Below are 19,085 nucleotides of genomic sequence, written 5' to 3'. Positions count from 1 at the left end.
ACCCCCCACCCCCCCCCCCCCCCCCCCAAAAAAAAAAAAAAAAAAGCCGGCAACAAGCAAGCAGAAGGTGAAACAGAGTGCCACCATCTGATAGAGGTCAAAAGACCTGAGCTGTTCAGAAGATGCTTATGCTCATATTGAAGTTGCAAAATTGTTCATTAGTTTTGGCTGCTTTTAAATAAATATTTAGAGAACCACAGTTGGAAGTGCAGTTAACGTTCCAGCTACATCAGAAAGCTCGAAGCTGCTCTAAGGGTTGTGCTGGCACACGAGCGAGAGACCAACAATTGTATACAGCGTGGAACAAGCCTAGTGAAGTAGTTTTTAAAACCAGATCAATCCGTAGGCTCCCTGTATTTATAGGCAAGTCACAATTCAAGCACGTAAAGTTACTGAGTCTTTAAATTATACAGTAGTGGGGGTAGGTTACAGTATAATTAAGCGAGATGAGTTCTATGCAATCAGGAATTGTATTTTCTGTTTTCTAGGACTTGGTTTAAAAAAACAAAAAAACAAAAACCCAAACCCAACAACAGCAAGACCAGAAAACCATTTGTAATGTCAGTGTATCCTTCTTGAGGAGAACTTGCCCTGCCCCTACCCTAATAGGTGAATTTTATGTTTGATTAAAAAAAACAAAAAACAAAAAAAAACCACAAAAAACCCCCAAAACCAACAAACCTTCCAAGATTGGCTTTAAGATGCTGCATTTTAAGCTGTGTTATAGTTACTGCTTGTCACAGCTATGGATGAAATCCTACTCAGTTTACCTGTTTCTGTTACCCCATAAAACTTTGTTGAAAATAAACTTCCACAAATGCTATTTGTAACAAATACTAGTAATTGGCTGTGATTTCATCAAGAAACTTGTAATGAGATTGTTTATGGTGTGTTTTACATCTGTTTCGTTAATAAGTCAGTTGTGTAAATTCTTTTTTTACCAAGCACAAATTAATTTGGTTCTGCTTTTCCAAAGCAATGTTTCCATAACCCTATATGATTTTTCCTTCTGAGAAAGGCCTCTTTAAATACATCACAGATCTGTACGTTAATTTGAAACAGTTTAAAACTTTCTCAAGTGTCATCTAATGTTTCTTTTCAAAGTGCAGAAAAATATTTAAATGTAGTCTTACAGGAGAAAGATGATATACTTAAGACATTCTAGAATGTAAATCTTTCTAAAAATTACTTCAATTTCTTCCTGTATAGAAACAAAGCTCAGTTGTGAAATCCAAAGATGAATAAAGCTGTATAAAGGGAAGGTTCTTAAATTGCATTTATTAAAACTGGAGCATGTGTCGAACACTTTTGCCACAAGGCTTCAGAGAGGGCAGCTGCTTTGTTTGGTCTTCATGAGGGTTTGTGCCCCCGAAGCTGTACTCATGTCAGCTGAACAACCCTCCAGCTTTCCGACTGCGGATGTAACTGAAGAAAGGAGTGTAGAAGCTGCAGATAAACATTCAGCTGCTGCGAGTCATTGATTGACTGCTGCCTGTAAGCTTGGGGGTCAGTTGCATCTTAGAGGTTCAGGGTGGGTTTCGGTGTCATGATGAGCTAGGAAACAGACTGTAAGATCCTCTGACTCGGATTTAAGCCTCCAGCTGGAGAGTTAAGTAAGAAAGAACCAACATGGACAATGACAGGAAGACTTGCTCAGGTAAGATGTTACCTAAATCTGCTGGTAAAAGTGTTTTTTCAAGTAAATTGGGAGTTTGGTTATAGAGCTACCTGTGACTCTTGTGTCTCATTCCTGGAAGCAGCCGTGTTGTAAAAAGAACTATCAAAATATTACCAAACTGAGCCTTAAGCTGTGTATCAGACTGTTCTGAACATGGTTCACAGGGAGGCACGCTCCTGGGACTGGCTCTTTTGCAAATGAGTGTCTGGGTAGGAGTTGAGTGACTCCCATTAATCAGCTACATGTCTGGCTTTTTTAAAAAATTTTTACAATAGGATGAGCAATATATCAGGTAAAGTTCCTGTCCTAGATAAACAGGCCAGGAATGGAAGAGAATGATTTGAGTGTTACCTATGCTGTATTAGTTTATTAAAATGGTTAGGAAGGAGGTATAGAACATAAGGATTTGAAGACTGAGGTAGCCATGGCTCTGAGCTATAGTACTCTCACTTTTTCCTTAGATTGAGTACACAAAGACTTCTAAGATTCATTGTTAGACTTTATTACAGAACACCATTTTCAAATACAGATGATTAAGACATTTTTAGAAAAGAGACTTAGGCTATTTGTACAAGCTCCCCTTTGATGACCAAAGGGATCGCAGAAGGCACTGAAAGCAACTCATCCTTCTTTCTGCTTGCACAGAGTTCCCTTCATCCAGCTTCAAGGTGTGACCATGCCTGTTCTCCTCAATGGCTTCCCTGAGGCAGTTGCACAGTCCCTGTCTCCTGGGTCTTTTTTCCTTCCATCATACTCAGTTGTCCTCTGAGAAGTCTTGGGCCAGAGAGTGCCAGCAGACCCCATGTACTGCTAGACAAAACGTGGCCTTTCTGCTACCCTGCTGCACCCTTCCACAAGAAAGGATGGCTGCTGTGTCCTTAAAAGAGTATTGCTGGGGGGGACAGGGGAAAGGTAGCAGAGGTGGCTGTTTCACTGCTACAGCGTACCTGAAGAACACAAACAGAATGTGTCTACACTTGGCTTTTACCAAGTGGCAGTCATTCCTCTGAACTTGGATTTGTGGAACATGCTAAAGATTTAACCATGGACTGGAAGCTCACACTAAAAGCTTTATGAATACAGAACCAGCTCAGTCCTTAAGCCTGAAGAGATTTTTTTTTTATTGTTTAGACTTTGGAGAACAAAAGGCTTTCATTTGCCAGACAGAACTCAGCAACGTAACTACACAGAAAAAACTATGACTCTGGAACAAGTCGGACGCTGCTTTTGTTTGGGCAGCCTGGGGAAGCAGGTAGAAGATGGGGGAAAGCTGAAAGCTTAACAAGTATGCGCTATAAGTGAGCATCATACACCGGTAACAGCAGGCACCCATGTGACATAGGCCAAAGATGACTAAGGCCTTTGGAAAAATGTCCATGAGTGACTTCATCTGGTTTTCTTTCACACTGAATTCAGCAATGACTAGAAAAAGCAGATGTCATAGCAGTAGTCTGAGGATAACAGAAAAAGATGTGATAAATAATGCAAAGATGGAAAGAAAAATATGTAAAGCTCTAACAACACAAACCTGAGAAGAGTAATAGCTCTACGGATGGATGTAGACAGCTAAAGATGCCCTTCAGCAGCACAGTTTAGCTAAGAGCCTAGCGGAAAGGGCAGAAGAGACTAGAGGTAGCAATCCAGAAGCTGATCAAGAATGCTCCCCAGATCCAACAAAACACAGCACTGTGCAGAGTATCGGGAAGAACATGAACAGGGCCCTTGCTCTGGAACTACCTGGTTACACAGCTTCTGCCTTAGGCAAACAGAAGAAGGGGGTGGAGGTGTGTGGTTTGTTATTTTTAAATGGAAGAGGCTAAAACCAGGCTTTTGCTATGAGGGGAAAGAACTGGAAAGCAGGAAAAGAGTGAAAAAGAACCATTTCCCCGCCTCCCCCCCCCAAAAAATAATCTGTAGAAGGTCTATGAAGCTAGATATACCCATAGAGTAAAAAAGCAGCACAATTTGAATTCTTACAGGAAGACGTTAAAATCAAGTATCTTTCTGGGTGGGTTTTTTTTTTTAAATCCTAATATTGATAACAAGTGGTTTTAAAATAGGATAGCTGTTTTGTGACAAAGCCGCTTAGCGTTATTTCTGAGGCCCTACAGATAGAAGAATGGCTGTATTTAATGGCAGCATGAGGCCCAGGAAGACCGGCAGGCATTATTAACTGGTTGAATATGAGTCCCTTTGGGTCTAGAAACAGAGAAGGTACACAATTGCAGTAAATGCTGGTTGTAGATTAGCATGCTATTAAAATTAGAAATCAGGTCTCCCCCAACATGGGGATTGCCACATCACACCTCATTGTGCAGCCTTCACTCACCCACAGCTTTACTGCCCTTCAGAATACTTATCTCACAAGGAAAAGCTGATGAACATATATCCAAGTATAAAAAGATCTTCTTTCACAATGTAGACAAGGCTTAATGTAGTCATATCCCTGTTTATGTATTTCTGCATCCATTTCTCTCATCTAGGAAGAATTTAATTTTATTAGTAATTAATTCTTCCTGAAGCAAAGTAGTTTCGATACATTTTTGGAGTAGGATCCTTTACTATGCAAAGGATTTATTTGATTCCTTTTACACCTTCCAGTTTTACCGTATAGTAGCAAGAGGATGGAGGGAGATGAGGAGCAAAAACTACTCTTAAAGTCCTCACACTTCCAGGGTGGTGTGACGCAACTCCAGATGACTGTTCCGGTTGTGATATTCGGCTGACCATCAGTCTCATTAGAAGTTGATTTGCCCAGGTTATGCCAAGTGCTGGCAAGACTCTGTTATCCGCTACACTATAAAGAGAGCATTACAGATTTTTTGGCATGTATGAATTTAATGTGAGATATCTTCACTTCCATTGTAACCATATCACATTGAAAGAAATGATCTATTGTTTCTATATTTACTGTTGTTTGCTATATTTAAAACTATAGGTCTTTGAAGACAGAGATTACAGGGTATACTCACAAAACTATACGCTAGGTTCTCTCTATAGCAAGGCCAACAACTGGAAGAGAAGTGCTTCTACACAGAATAATTCAGTCATTCTTCCAATTATAGGCAAGGTGAATACCTACCTCTTGTGACAGGAAAATAGCCATAGAAAAATGGTTGAACTTTAAGTATTTGAAGTGTCTAAATGTTGGCCCTGGATTCTATTCAAAAGTATATTTAGAAATGTTGGGTAGATATAACACTGCATATGTATTACTTTCAACCTGAAGTTTTAAAAAAGTGCTCTCTCTCCAGTAAAAGAATTACAAGATAACTGAGGGGGGTGGGGTGGGGGGGGTCGGGAAATGGGCAATAAAATTAACCATATCCTTGTTCCGTGTCAGTTTCTGAATCTGGAAGACATAATTAACTTCTTGTAAAAACACATTTATGTAGCACCAAGCTTATCTAGTAAATCAGGATTGTAGTTAGGATTCAAAGAACAAATATGTATGTTTGAATCCTGTTAATATTTTGGTATCAAAAGATACTCTTTTTTTTTTTCTTAAGCAACTAAGAAAACCAACCAATCAGGTTTGGTTGCTGTATTTTTTTAGGCAGATAGAAAATGCACTCAGTTATATCAGAGACAAGAAAAGATGCAAAGATACTCTTGTGTAAGCAAGTACACCAACCATTAACTCCAGACAATTCTTCCCCCGAACTTGCTGATTAGGGATTACCACGTAAGTATATATGACAGTTTCTCCCATTTTACAGCACATTCGTTATTGCTGATCTCCAGCAAATTCAGCATTGCTGGGGAAATGCACTACTGCTCTTAACACCCTCTGGTAGTTTATATCGGAGTTATAAAGAAATACAGTCATTAAATGCTGCTGTGTATGACATTGTTACACTTCTGTTGCGGATGACTGACTTACCTACAACCGCACTGAGCGGCTTCCGACTCGCTCACTGCATCGGTCACCTAAAGCAGAAAAATGACATTTAAAGTTGACCTGTAGCTACGCATTTGTTTTTAGCAAGCAGAAGGGCAGGGAAGGGAACAAAGCCAAGAAAATCCAAGTTATTGGATCACATATTAAGCCAAGTTAGAAAACCCTGGTTCTTTCAAGGCAAACTAAAAGGGAGTTGTGAAGTATAATCTTAGTTTATAGTGCTACAACTATTTAGCTAGGTACAGCTTATATGAATTTAAGTACTACTAAATGCTTAATTTTTTTTTTTTAAAAAAAAACCCAAACCAAACCAAACCAGGCAAACACTACCCCCCCAAATGGTTCTAATGCTGTAGCTGTAAATAAAAGGTACCGAAGCCCCAATGTCCAAGGGTGTCCTGTTCTCAATGACTCACTACCTTTGAAGGCCTGCTTAATAGAGCAGTTCGCCTTTGACTACAACCTAGAAAAATCCACACCTCTTGACTCCCTCTGTTGTCTTTTAATGCCATGATTCTTCCACACAAGTTCTTCACAAAGTACAGCAAATTAAGTTATAGGTACTTCTCTAAATGTAATGTACAGAATGGATTACTTTACAGCCATAATCTTCCCCAGTGTTACTATATTCACAGTTTATTTCTGTATCTACAAACTTGATGTAATGAGTCACTCTCCTTTAGAATACAGTCCTGAAGGACCCTTGGTTAGCAAATGGTCAGACTGTTGTCATTCAGCATGAGGCAGTGACCTCATCTGTTGAGCCACCACCAACATAAAACTCCCGTCATGGGAAGGCAGATCTAAGCTGTCTTAAATCACTCTTTTCCCTCTCATACTGAACTGTTCCAATGTAGAGACTGGATACATCTAGACTTGCCTACCCCTAAATCACATCTTCTTTTGCCTGCTAGATGGGTATCCCAGAAGCTAGCCAAGGAACTTGAATCTGTTGGTTGGCTTCATAGCGTAAATGCCGAAACACACAAACCTTTGCTTAACAAAGAGCAAAATCCAAACCATGCTTCCCAAGGAGAACAAACTGTCTCTACTAATACCAAAATTCAGAAAGCAGTTACAGGAAATCTCAGTTTTCCTTAAAAGCTAGCTGACCCTATGAAAAACTATGTAAGAAAAAGTTGGTTAAAAAAACTAGGAGCAACTCAAGGCTGAAATTTAAATCCTACTGAATGTTAATGGGAATCTTACTAAAAATAAAAACACTGTGCATGCCTGAAAGCTGTTCAGATTATTGCTATGGATGAATTCCAATACAGTCTCTTACAGTTATGGTAGCAAATGTAGCAAATTCTGTAGTTCCAGAACTCCTCCTAGGGAACAGAAACAAATCAAACAAGTAACAGTTGACTTGATGTCTCTAGAACCTCTTTCTTCCTCTTGTTTGCGACTTCTCAAGTTCAACTTTTCTTCCTACCCCTTTTCTTCTGCTGTGAGAAGGAAATCTCAGGGCTGAGCACTTCTTCATTTGACAAAAGGGCCCTCCGGAAAGGAAGTTTCCCAACAGTGGCCTGCCTGCACATTTACTTACCCCTTTCTGAGGCCGCATTCCAAGGGTGAATGCTTCATCTCCAGCATTCATGCACTCCTTCAATTTGCAATTAGGCTAAGAGCAGTGGCATGCTGCTTCTATAGGATACAAGTAGTGTCTTGGCTAGTTTTCTCAAAAGAATATTCTTTTTAACTAGTATCATTGTGGCCTCTTTCTGGTTCGCTTGAGTCAGCTCGCGTGCATTCTAATGCTTTAGTAATCTCAGCAGTTACACGAAAATGCTGAGCTACGCAAAAATGCAGGGAAGTCCCTAGTGTTTCACTGTCTCCTGTAGATGTGGAATATAACCGTGCATGCAGAGCTCCCAAAGCAATCCTGCTGGCGATGGCATTTGAAGCTAGTGTTAAGAAAGAACTCTGTTATTTTCATTTGATGCTTCCTGCAGCTGCTATACATATCTATTTTCGTTAGCTTTAACAGAACATTAACAGTCTTAAATGATATTCCTAAACTTCAAGAAGATAAAATTTACTAGTTTAAAGTACATCAGTTTAAGGAAGCTTCAGTTTCCATCAGTCATTAATGCTCAGTTGACAGTGTTAAATACAACACCAAGAAATCTGCACAGATTCCTCCCGCCCTGTCCCAGCCATTTATTAAATGTTCCCTATAAAATGAGAAGCAATTTTGATATCATACCTGATTAATGCACATTATTGGAGTCCTGAATCTAGTGCTTAAACTGTGAAGCTGTGCTCCGAATGTCTGCAAATACCGAGCCTTCATAACAGAATCTGAAACTCCAAATTCACATCGAAACAAAGCAGCAATAGAGTCTATGACCACCAACCGCACCATGCCTCTCGTGAGCAGTAGGGAAATCCTTTTAGTAACGCAGTTGTGAAAGGTATCCTACCACAAAATACAAACAGTCGGCATTAAAACAGTTCAAATAACTATTTGTAAAATCAAGATAGTAACTACAAATATCATCACTGAAATAGGAGCTGATGGAGTTTCTAATCAGAGTTTGTGGATCTTTAAATCTCACTGGTAACCATTTTTCAAAATGTCTTGTGGTTTTACCTTAAGAAAAAAAACAAAAACCAAACTGCAATGTACAGTTATCTGCAGCTCTGACTTAAACATTTCAAAATCAGAATGCAATACTAAATCCTCAACCATTTCTGTCTTGCCGAAGTGGTTCTCACTGAAACGCTGAGCACTCGAGACCAGCAATAAATATTCAAAACAGAAGTTAGAGACTACGCTGATGTTCCACTGACTAATTAACAGTAAAATACATAGTTGCTACATCAAATCCATATTGATCAAGAGTCTTATAAACACGAGTAGCTGCAACTTATATGCTCCCTATTAAAAGTTTTACTAATCGATTATTTTGAAGTCACCAAATATTTCAACTGCAGGAAGTTTAACTAACAAATATTTTGTAGGGTGCAAATTCTATCACATAAGAATAATCATATTAGTCAGATGAAAGGTCCTTGTAGCCCAGTATCCTGTCTTTAACAGTGTGGCCTACAGCAGCAGAGTAGAAAGCAGAACAAGCTCACAGTGATAATCTCAGCTTCTGGCCATCAGAAATTTCCATGTTGGCAAAAAAAAAAAAACAATAATGTGACAGTCACAGTTCTTTGGATTGGTGCCACTCTTTGAACCTCTATTTAGATGTATCGCTAAGAGCTTATATGCATTCCACAGCTTTTAAAACTAAATTGTAATTCTCAAGTCTGAATTACAGTAAGATCTATTCTACTAAACAAACTGCTTTTTACAAAATAAGTAATATTGTAATATCAAGGGCTTTTTTTTTTTTTTAAAGCGAGGGAAAAAAAATTACTCCAAAGAATATGTGACTGCCTTCCATTCTGAAAAAGTGATTTTTTTTGTTTCACTTAGTGGTATATCTACAGGAAACTATGTTGCACTTCAAACACTTCAGTGTTTGTATGTGGTCCTTCTGTTCAAACAAGATTGATTCTTTTCAAGTGAATACACGAACAACTGGATTCTTCAGAATGAAGAAAGTAAAAAATTTTTTGATGCGGAAGAAAATACAGAACGTCATTGTGATTTGGGTTCCTACTTCAGCTGCTGTAATCTGCCTATCTCTATATAGCAATGCATTCTATGTATATGGATATGCACATATACACACAAAGTGAATCTATACATAGCAATATGTGAATGGTAATAATCTATCGTGCAGTTGCTGGACTTAGCAGTGACTGTGGTGTTTTACCTTTAAGGGTATTTTAGAGAGATGTACACACTACTATAGGGTGATTCTTTCCTTTCTACAATAACATACTCTGTAGCTTCCAGAAACTACAATTAGAACTTTAAATAATATTTCCAATGAAAGAGACATGGAAAAGGTAGCTTAGCTGCTGCCTGGACCACACATTGAATAAATGGCAAGCATCCTAATGTACAACATCTTATCCTTGCAAACTACAACTAAAAATCCCCAACTATTGGAATGATTTAACAAGTGCTACTTTCAAGCCTTAGAGAAAATAGAACTTCTGATGTCCCATCAATAAAGAGCATATTCATGGCTACTTAAGAAGAAGCACTAAAATGTGGGTTTACAAAGCAAGAATACAGTGCTGAAGTTTGTATCTTTTCCGCATCAGTTCTACTATGACATCTTACAAGTAAAAGGGCAAGACAGATGCACTGGTGAGGTTATACTGTGCCATTACACATTCCGGACATCATTTTTTGTATCCTTTCCTCCCATCTGCTTAAATTGCAGTTTAACAACTCTGGTGTTACACTGCAAGTTAGTTGGGATACACACCACCTCTTGCACATATATTTATATCCTGTCTCTAAACTCAATGAAGATCTCCATAGGAGCTGCAGTAAAACCAGTACCATTAGGTCTACTACATTTTAATAAACATAATGACTGACAAAAACCCACTGCATGATTCATTCTAAAAAAAGATTAATATTTATCTTTTAATATCTTTCATAATAAAGCACTTTAACAGACAGTTCTTTTAACAGCAAATTGAAGAGATTAAGTAGTAGTCATTACAGATCTTAGTTCACTCTTAGTCTTTTGAATGGTCTCCTGGACCAAAACCCCCCTGTGGTTACTGGATTATAGTGTAATAATTACGCATTCTTAATTTGCACTACTACTTACTAGGTCTGCTGCATGCTCAACAAAAATACTGTTTCCAAATTTGATCTTCTGTATGATTTCAGCTGGAATATCTGCACGCAGCTTATGTTGTTGATCTATGAGTTGTTGCAAACGTTTACTTGGAAATACATCTTCTGTACAAATGTAGACAGCTCCTATAGCCAAGGAAACCACCTCTATTATTACAACAGGGCTCTTACACACAGTTTGCTTAACAGTACCAAACCAAAATAATGCATTCTGCACTCAAAAGCTAGATATAGGTACCTGGAAATTCATGTTACTTTTTTTGCAATTATATTGAATCAACGATGAACACCAAAAAAATCCGCTCCTATGACTTTCCTGTAGTTGCCAGGTCCTGTTTTTGGTGCCTGCTGATACAACTGGATTTTTATACTCTCCACTAGGTGACACTCATTTTGCATGGCTGCAGAACACCTGACCACCTACCGTGGGTGATTTCGAGTATCATAATTTATTCAACCCACAAACAGAGCGATACTGCATAGTCTGCCTGTTTTGGTCAGAAATCTAAACCGCAGCACTATACTATGAAGAAAATTACCTATCCAAGCCAAAACCAGTACAACTAGTATTCTGATTAATTTCACTCACTGTTTTCAAGTTTCTTGTTTTTAAATTTACATATGGAGGAGTACTTATTGCCACAATTTGTAAGCCAGTTTAAAGAGGATCACTCATCCAACCTCAGTCCAATTAACTCTTCCTAAAACTGGTAGATGAGACAAAAAGCATTATACTTCAATCACGTTACTGTGAGTGATGTCTATGTATTTTTACTGTGGTTTCTGGTTAACAAGTATGCATTACTGCAGACAAAATTAACCATACACATCAAAGATGCTGGGGAAAGAAAACAGAAATACATGCAATATTTTCTTTATAAAAAAAATTGTTACTGTTATTGCAGAGGTAGCCAGAATTATCGGCTAATACTTCTAGGGCTACATCTAAGGATTAAGTCCACCCACTAAAGCGGCTGAAGCTGTTAACACAGCTTGGCAGCTGACATGCTTGGCAGTATGAGACATCCTGAACATTTCCACCTCAATGGTGGATCCTTACACTGGCTTTCCAGGGAGTGGAAAGTTCCATTTCCAGATGCATATTCCAAATTTTCTATACATTCCACTGAAAAAAAAAAAATGAAACTATATCCAATAGCAGAAACTGAAAGATCTCAGGACTGGATCAAGTAAAAATTAATGGTTACTTTATCAATAAAAATATTTTGCTGATGGACACCTGTATAACACAGGGTACTGAATTCTGAAAATCTTCTATAAGACAAAGATGAGCCTAAGCCTAATTTTCTTCAGGACTGAACATGCATCTTCAGCTTAACTCTCCCCAACCCCATCATAAATTCTTACATAAATCACCCTACTTCACATGTGAAACATTTAAAAAAAATATATTATTTTTCCAATACACAGCCTTATTTTTAAATACTCAGAAAGCTACCAAGTAAAGCAGACACATATACCCATGCCTAGTAATTAAAAGAAATTGTGTTTGACAAGTGAGAATTAAAGACCTTCCTCAACTATTAACACATGGAAAAACACTTCATCATCATGCACACCTTCCACAGGAGGTACTGACATGTTTCCACAATTTCTTTTTCCATTCTACCTAGTAACAGGTTCAAATTATACTTCAGCTCCTTTTTACCTTCCTCGGTCCTAGCAGCCAATAGCATTTATCATTAGAATATTCAGTGCACACTCTTAATTGCCCAATTTCATTATGTATGTACTTACATCAGAGGGAACTGAGGGTTGTTAGCAGTTTACAACATTTGACACTGAATAAGGACTACAATAAAGCATCAGGGATCAGAGCAGCCGTGATCTGATTACGATTCCTGAACTACAAGATACAAAAAACTAAGAAGTCAAACCGTGAATATTTTCTGTACTTCTCCCACTTTTTTTCCTAGCATTTGAGTGGATGGAATTCCAAATTTTAAAACTGTGGGCATAAATGTGGTCTTTGGTAATTACAGTGGCTGAAGTCATATGCAATACCTGTAGACACTAATGAGCACGTATACAAATTTCCATCAGCAAAGAAGGAAAGTAATAAAAGAGAAAATGAGTCCACAGTTACTTGAATCCATTAAGTTTACAGTGACATCAGCAGCTTGTTGAATACTATCTCAACTTGCATGATGTTCAGGTGAAGAGAACACAGTAAACTATTAATTATATCACTTAACTGCTTAAGGCTTTTAAAATAGCTAATTATTAAACAGTTAATTAGGTGAACCTTAGCTTTCTTGACTATTTCCCTAGGTTAATTTCTCCTAATTGGACTAATTTTCATATCACTCTCCAACTTGACAGTGACAGCTGAGTATCAAATAGGCAGGTGAGTATCTTTACTAAGAGAAGTTCTTGCATTCCTAATCAGATTTTCAGTTTCACAATTTCCAGAAAGCCAGTAAGTCAAGATTCTAATCACCAATTTGATATTATGTATATCTAGCACCAATACTCACTCAGATAAGGCAATTATGTCTTGCAACACTTATACCATAAAACTGAAAACCCTAATGGTGCAAATTCAAAACAAAGTAAACAAAGAAATAAAGAAAACCCACCAAGATATGCAGCTTCCTTAGGCCCATGTGGTTTCTGAATTTCATACTAACAAAAGCTATACTTAATTGTGTTGAGATAACAGTTCCTAAAGTAAAACATTCTGGACTTCTCAACTACCATTCTTATTCACAGCTGACTGCCTTTTGCACAATATTGCCTAATTCTGAAAGACAGGAGATTTCTTTACCATGAATACCAGCTTACAGAGAAATGATCCACTTTCTAAAAATCAGACCTGCCTTAAGCAGTGTGTCCCTTGTCCTCTCCTTGGTTTACTTCAAAAGGATGAATGTCCATTACTTGAGGTTTCATGCTTGTTGTTTTTTCAAATGCAGATTTGCATTTCTAGATAGAGTGGTGCTTCATTGATTAGATAATTGTGTTTTGATCCAGAGTTATTGCAACATTCAAGACATTTTGAAACAGAAAACCTGAGAAACTTGCTGAAATAATTTTTTTCCAAAATTAACTTCTCTGGAGTACAAGAAACGTAAAATTCTCCTAAAGATCTTCTTTGCAGATAATTTCAGTACAGTAACAAGAACAGTGATAGGAACAAACACAAGGCAAAAGCAGAAGAGCATGAAATGATCAAGCAATCTTACTGTATTACAAACATATACACAATCGTGGCCCAGTTTCACATTTATATCTGATGAACAAACAAATGGAGGCAAACAAGGTAATCCTACAGCTGTAATACCTGTAGGCAAAAAAGAACAGCCAGAGAAGAAAAAAATCTGGTCCTCTTTGCTCCACTGGTCCAGCAACTTAGATTTAAAATTCCCAATCAACAGATACACACTTCGTAAAATCATGATAGCAATTTTAAAGTTCAAGTGAACACGTTTTCAGATTAATTTTAGTGAAACACTTGAAAAAAAAAAATCAAGAAAATTAATTCCTTCTTAAGAACTGTTGTACTTCATAGACAGACTATTTCCTGCCTTGGTTTAGTTTTGTAAATACCAGCATACAGTCACCTGCCAATCTTTTACTCTGCTGTAATGCTGCTTTGACAGCAGTTAAATCTACTACAGCAGATATTGTACTCTGAATACATAATTGGTCCATTTGTGATTTCTCCAAAACATACAGTGGGACAATTTTTTTTTAGAGAATCATAGAATCATTATGGTTGGAAGAGACTCCAAAGATCAAGTCTAACCTTCTACACTATGCCCACTAAACCATGTCTGGAAGCACCACATCTAATCCTTTTTTGAACACCTCCAGGGATGGTGAATCCACCACCTCTCTGGGGAGCCTGTTCCAATGCTGAACAACTCTTACAGTGAGTCTTTTGTCCTTTAAGTGCTGCCCATTTCGCAAGACAATTATCTAACTTTCATCTTGAACTTTAAGACAGTTAAACCACATAAAATATATCAGATGAGCTTTGCCTTGGCTTAAAATTTGAGTTCCACAGTACAATGAGAATAGCACTTTCTCCTACCGGACCTTCATCAAGCCTCTTCAGATTTTGTTTGTGCTCTTCAGTTTGAACCACAATGAAACACTTGATCGAGGAAAATACACGCCCGTGCATTAAAAATACAGGAGGTGCTTCACAGCAAAGTTACAAGGGCTAGAAGAGACTGACAAATAACTATATTCTAATATTAAAGACCTTAATTATGAAGCAAAACCACTTAATATTCACATATCTTTAAAGATAAGTGAATTGTCATAACCTAAATAAAAAGAGGAGACTAGTACAACACAAACAGAAAAGCCTATGGCATTGTGCTATTTACAGTTTATTAGGAAGCAGTCACCACTGACAAGTAGTCAAGCGTCAGGGCAGTTATCACTTTTGAGAAAGAAGCTGAGAGATGCCCTTAAGAAGTCAGTCGTCCTCAGTAATGATATAAGTATCTTTCCTCATAGGTCCACAAAAACCAAACAGAAATCAGCTATTTCATCAAATCCCAATGCTTTACTAAGGCTGATACTAGTGCTATGCTGGTTGTGGACCAAAAACCATTGCAAAACCAAACAAAAATAAAAATCACAAAAAAACCCCACCCTCAAAGGAGGACAAATTTTGAATCCTATGAACATAATCTGTCATGCACCAAACAAGCTTGTTACCAAGAATCAGTAGGAAACATTTTTTTTTCTAATTCAGAATTTTAATACGGATATGAATTTGTCTCATTATATTCATCTATTACTTATGAATATGGGCACATAAAATAAATTCAGCCAACATGCAATTGACCATAACTGACATTCTTAGAATGGCAGAAACATAAGCTTGAGGCAAAGAATGTCCTATTTTCTTTGTTTGCTGCCAACCTCCTAGCATTGAGAATCATAAACAAGATTAGCACTAAGTCAAATGAAGTAAATACACAATAAATCTATACTGTCTAAAGAAGTGTATTTCAACATTACCAGCTAAGTGCTAGAAAATTCCCTTCTCCTAAAAAAAAAAATAACCCATCATAATTTTAAATCAGTAGCAAAGTTTTAGCACTGAGATTACTCTTCTATTGGTAGTGCCAGACTTCTGTGATAGTTACTAAGCATTGTTACTCTGCTCCAGTTTTCTAAAGAATAAAACTCCTCTTACATAACATAAGCTTTTAATTCTTGTATTTCTTATAAAAGACTCAAGACAACGCTTACTTATAGACTGCAGAGAAATCAAGTTTCATTTTCTAGGTGCTAAGCAAACAATATCTGCTGCTATGACTATGTGCAGTCTAACATATGGCAAGATACCAAACTGAGAGTAAAGAACTGCAAGAATTAGGATTCTACCACTCCCTTAGCTCTCCAACTCCAGCAGCAGGATATTTCTGCCTTCTATATCTTCAAGATCATTGAAAGTTCTGTCCTCTCAGCTGTTCCAAAATGCTCTATTTCTCTCATAGGAGCATTGACATGATGGCCGTTCTATCCCATCTTGCCTGAAACACTTAGAAGTGGGTAGATGGAGAACACAGACACAACAAAGCAAAGCTAATAGCACCAAGTGCCAGGTGCGTAAGAAACAAGAATCATCTTCAAACACAAATAACGAAGACCTCCCATTTTTTAGCCCTACAAGGAAGACTGTAGTCTGGTGTAAGAAACAAGAGTGCCATTAGGATGTTGGGCACTGTCTTCTGTACTCTGTCCTGGTTTGTTCCTTTCTTTCAACATAAATAGCGAGAAGTGCTGGGTCATGAATAAAAATGTATTGGCATTCAAACTATTTGCAGCAGCTAGCAGCAACACATGAAGGAACTGCACAAAATATATTTGCTTTTGTTCTGATTAATGACGTAACTTAAAGCAAAGTAAGGTAAGCTACAGGCTAATTATAGCCCTTTAAGCAAGATCTTCCTTTGAATATTCCATGATTTTTCCACACGGGTGGATATAGTGCAAGAAATAATTAAGTTTCCCTATAACAAACCACTGAGCTGCCAAATTAAACCCAGTGCTGCATGGAAGGAAGAGGAAGATGACATCCAAAACACAGCTAGGGCAGACTACTAGGACATCGAATTCTCAGAAGTGACACAAGCTTCCTCCCAGAATATTAAAAAAACCCCAATAATACTAGGAGTTAGATTAACAAGATCGACAGTTAAAAAAACATATTCAAATCAAAGAATAAACCTGTATACTTTGGCAAACCCAGGAAAATCGCTGGTACAAAACAATGTTAACTTTCTTCAATCATATTTCCATCAATTTTACTCAGTAAATCACTATAATTATTGTTATCAAACTAAATATTATTTGAAATTTGAAGTTGCCAACTAGGGAATATATACCATATACCCAAGATGTTTGTGGAAAATTATCTGACAAGCTGTTTTGCTGTTGTTACCTGAGGAGTCAATAGGTAGTTATGACAGCAATGCCTTTCATATCTTGTTTGCATGTGTCTAGTTTAACCCACAGTGGCAGGCAGTAAACGACGGCCAATAGGAATTTTCTATTAAATTACGTCAGGACACAGGGCATGTGCACAGCATGCTTTTCTGTCTCTAGAGATGCATTACTAGCTAACTAGCTTACTACTAAAGCTATTGCAGAAGGGGAAGATGTGGACTGATTACGTGCATCTACTTCAATGCACTGATGATGTTCTTAAAGACAGTATATTCCTCCAAATGGCAAATTAATCAGTATTTACATTTCAGTACTTACCAGACTCTAATCCACCATATTTGTAAGGATACTGCACACAAAGGCACAGCTGTAAACTAATCTGAGTCTTCCCAGCAGAACTTTCGCCAGCAAGTTCTGTGATTCCCACTAAAGGAATGCCACCCTTTAACAAGTTGTCTAGCACTGAACATCCTAGGCTTAACTTCTGGTGTTGGGAGGTGAGATGATCTTTATCTTGGTAGAGCTGAAGTGCTGCAGTATTTTGGAATTTTTTTTTAAATAATTGAAAAGAGAGGAAGAAAAAAAAAAAAAAAGAGTTCCATTTAGTATCTTTCTAACACACAACAATACAAAATAGAGGCTGTATACCAGGTTTATATCTACAAGGGATGCTTTCTTTGTTGATGGGAAATTTTTCTAATTCAGCCTTCTCTTCCCCACAGGGCCTACTAACTGAATGCCTGTTCAAAACCTGATTGTTTACACTGAGCTCTTTCCTCATCTCAAACATTTTTTCCTTTCTCTGCATCTAAGGAGTCTCTACAGAAAGCTGCACTCTGGGAAAATATTGCCAGCAAGATTCAAGCACAGCAGTTATGGAAATGGCAAGTTATAGGAGACTATGCAACAGCCTAGCAGGCATCTGGCCAAGGCCTGAAGATATATGCAAATCACAAGAAAGTAAATTTTAAGTACAGAGCTGCCATGAAGCATTTGTGCAGGAGCTCTTAGGTCCTGCTTCGTTTGGAATGAAGTGTTTACATCAGATTAAAAACTACATAAACTGATTTATCATATAAATTTTTCAACTTATCTTTGCTCAAAAGAAAAATAGTGAGAGACAGAGAGAAAGGAAAAGGAAATATTTTGCTCCTCTAATCAAGTTTTTCAGACTGAAGAATCATTTTGTCCTGTTTCAAGCATACTTCATCCTGAAGAATGACACCCATTCACTTCCATCTACCTTCAAGGTCTTAGAGGAGCTGTCCTTAGACAGTTAAATAATTCACTACAGCAGAACAAAAGACTTGCCTTTTCATTGTCAGAATCACATTACTGTGTTAATAAGGAGTCAAAACCGTATTTTCTCCCAGTGACAGTATTTTAAGATTTAAATAAAACACTTTTTTTTGTATTGACTGTATTACCTGTAAGCATACTGTTTCTCCTCAGCATGTGAGAGACTGTTTTCAACAAGCACTGTATATCTGCACTGGACAGTTTCATCAGTCTTTGCAAGTCTGCTCCAGAAAAATTTAAAATCTCTTTTATTGATTTTATGTCAGCTGAAATTAGAAGAATTTTTATAAATACTTTTGGTTGGATTACAGTCTTATGCACAAAAGTAAAAGTTTTCCCACTTTCTACTACTCATTCACTTAAAGTTTATCTACCCTGCATTCTTGTAAGCTGGGCAGACAACACTTACTTTGAATGTGTCAACACATGCTACAAGTTTGGAAAACAATTATTGGAGCACAGGCAAAAGTCATCACTTCTACTTACTCAAAAAACTTGCTTATGAAATACCTAATTACAGTTCTAAAATGTTAGTGTAAATCTATATGCTTATACCCACAAGCACACAATCACATAAAGGAAGACACTATGGTGACAGATCTGTTAGTGAGATACTGACAAATTAAGTTACCTTTCTTAAGGGCAGCAATTACTTTCGGGTTCAAATCAAACTGGTCCCAATCCATTTCCTGATTACAGCACCGGGATGAACAGAGCATCAGGTAATTATCTGTTATTAATGTGGCTTTTATCAGATATACATGTAACAAAAAAAATAAGCATCATTCAGTGTCAAAAGTTGGTAGGATTTAATTTTTTAACAATATATTTACCAGTTATCTTAGAAAAGTAACAATGATTCAGCACATTGGCAGAAGTCTTCTCAGATGGTTGTTTACAAATATCCTATTAAAGAGTTCAACTAACAATACTGCAGTTAAGAACTACTAGCAATTTTAATTGCTTCTAATTCTGCATGCTGCTTTTGCTCTGGGTAGAAGCTCACAAATACGTTGGATAGTCATTTCTGTTCTGCCACTCTTTACATA

The 19,085-nt window shown here is 37.4% G+C and overlaps 1 protein-coding gene across 1 annotated transcript; it reads right to left on the bottom strand.

Moving 5' to 3' along the window:
• Positions 1-4,252: 4,252 nt before the first annotated feature.
• XRCC3 (X-ray repair complementing defective repair in Chinese hamster cells 3) lies at positions 4,253-18,733 on the bottom strand. The gene is made up of 7 exons (XM_009695512.1): positions 18,668-18,733; positions 18,165-18,302; positions 17,056-17,268; positions 10,274-10,428; positions 7,789-8,001; positions 5,562-5,608; positions 4,253-4,475 (listed from the first exon to the last, which is right to left on the bottom strand). Exons 1-7 carry the CDS (start codon positions 18,720-18,722, stop codon positions 4,253-4,255), a joined length of 1,044 nt encoding a protein of 347 aa, XP_009693814.1. The 5' UTR covers positions 18,723-18,733.
• Positions 18,734-19,085: the final 352 nt, after the last annotated feature.

Source organism: Cariama cristata, unplaced genomic scaffold, assembly GCF_000690535.1.
Source record: "Cariama cristata isolate BGI_N322 unplaced genomic scaffold, ASM69053v1 scaffold5162, whole genome shotgun sequence".
Classification (NCBI taxonomy): Eukaryota; Metazoa; Chordata; class Aves; order Cariamiformes; family Cariamidae; genus Cariama; species Cariama cristata.
Note: the sequence above shows the minus strand (reverse complement) of the source record. Positions and strands in the feature narration are given on the sequence as shown.

What these genes read in the sequence shown, in the direction of transcription:
- XRCC3 (XM_009695512.1), bottom strand. Translation starts at nt 18,722, where the DNA reads ATGGATTGGGACCAGTTTGATTTGAACCCGAAAGTAATTGCTGCCCTT. An exon ending in AATTGCTGCCCTTAAGAAAG is followed by an intron (nt 18,303 to 18,667) that starts GTAACTTAATTT and finishes TTCTAATTTCAG; the next exon opens with CTGACATAAAATCAATAAAA. An exon ending in CAATAATGTGCATTAATCAG is followed by an intron (nt 5,609 to 7,788) that starts GTATGATATCAA and finishes TTTCTGCTTTAG; the next exon opens with GTGACCGATGCAGTGAGCGA.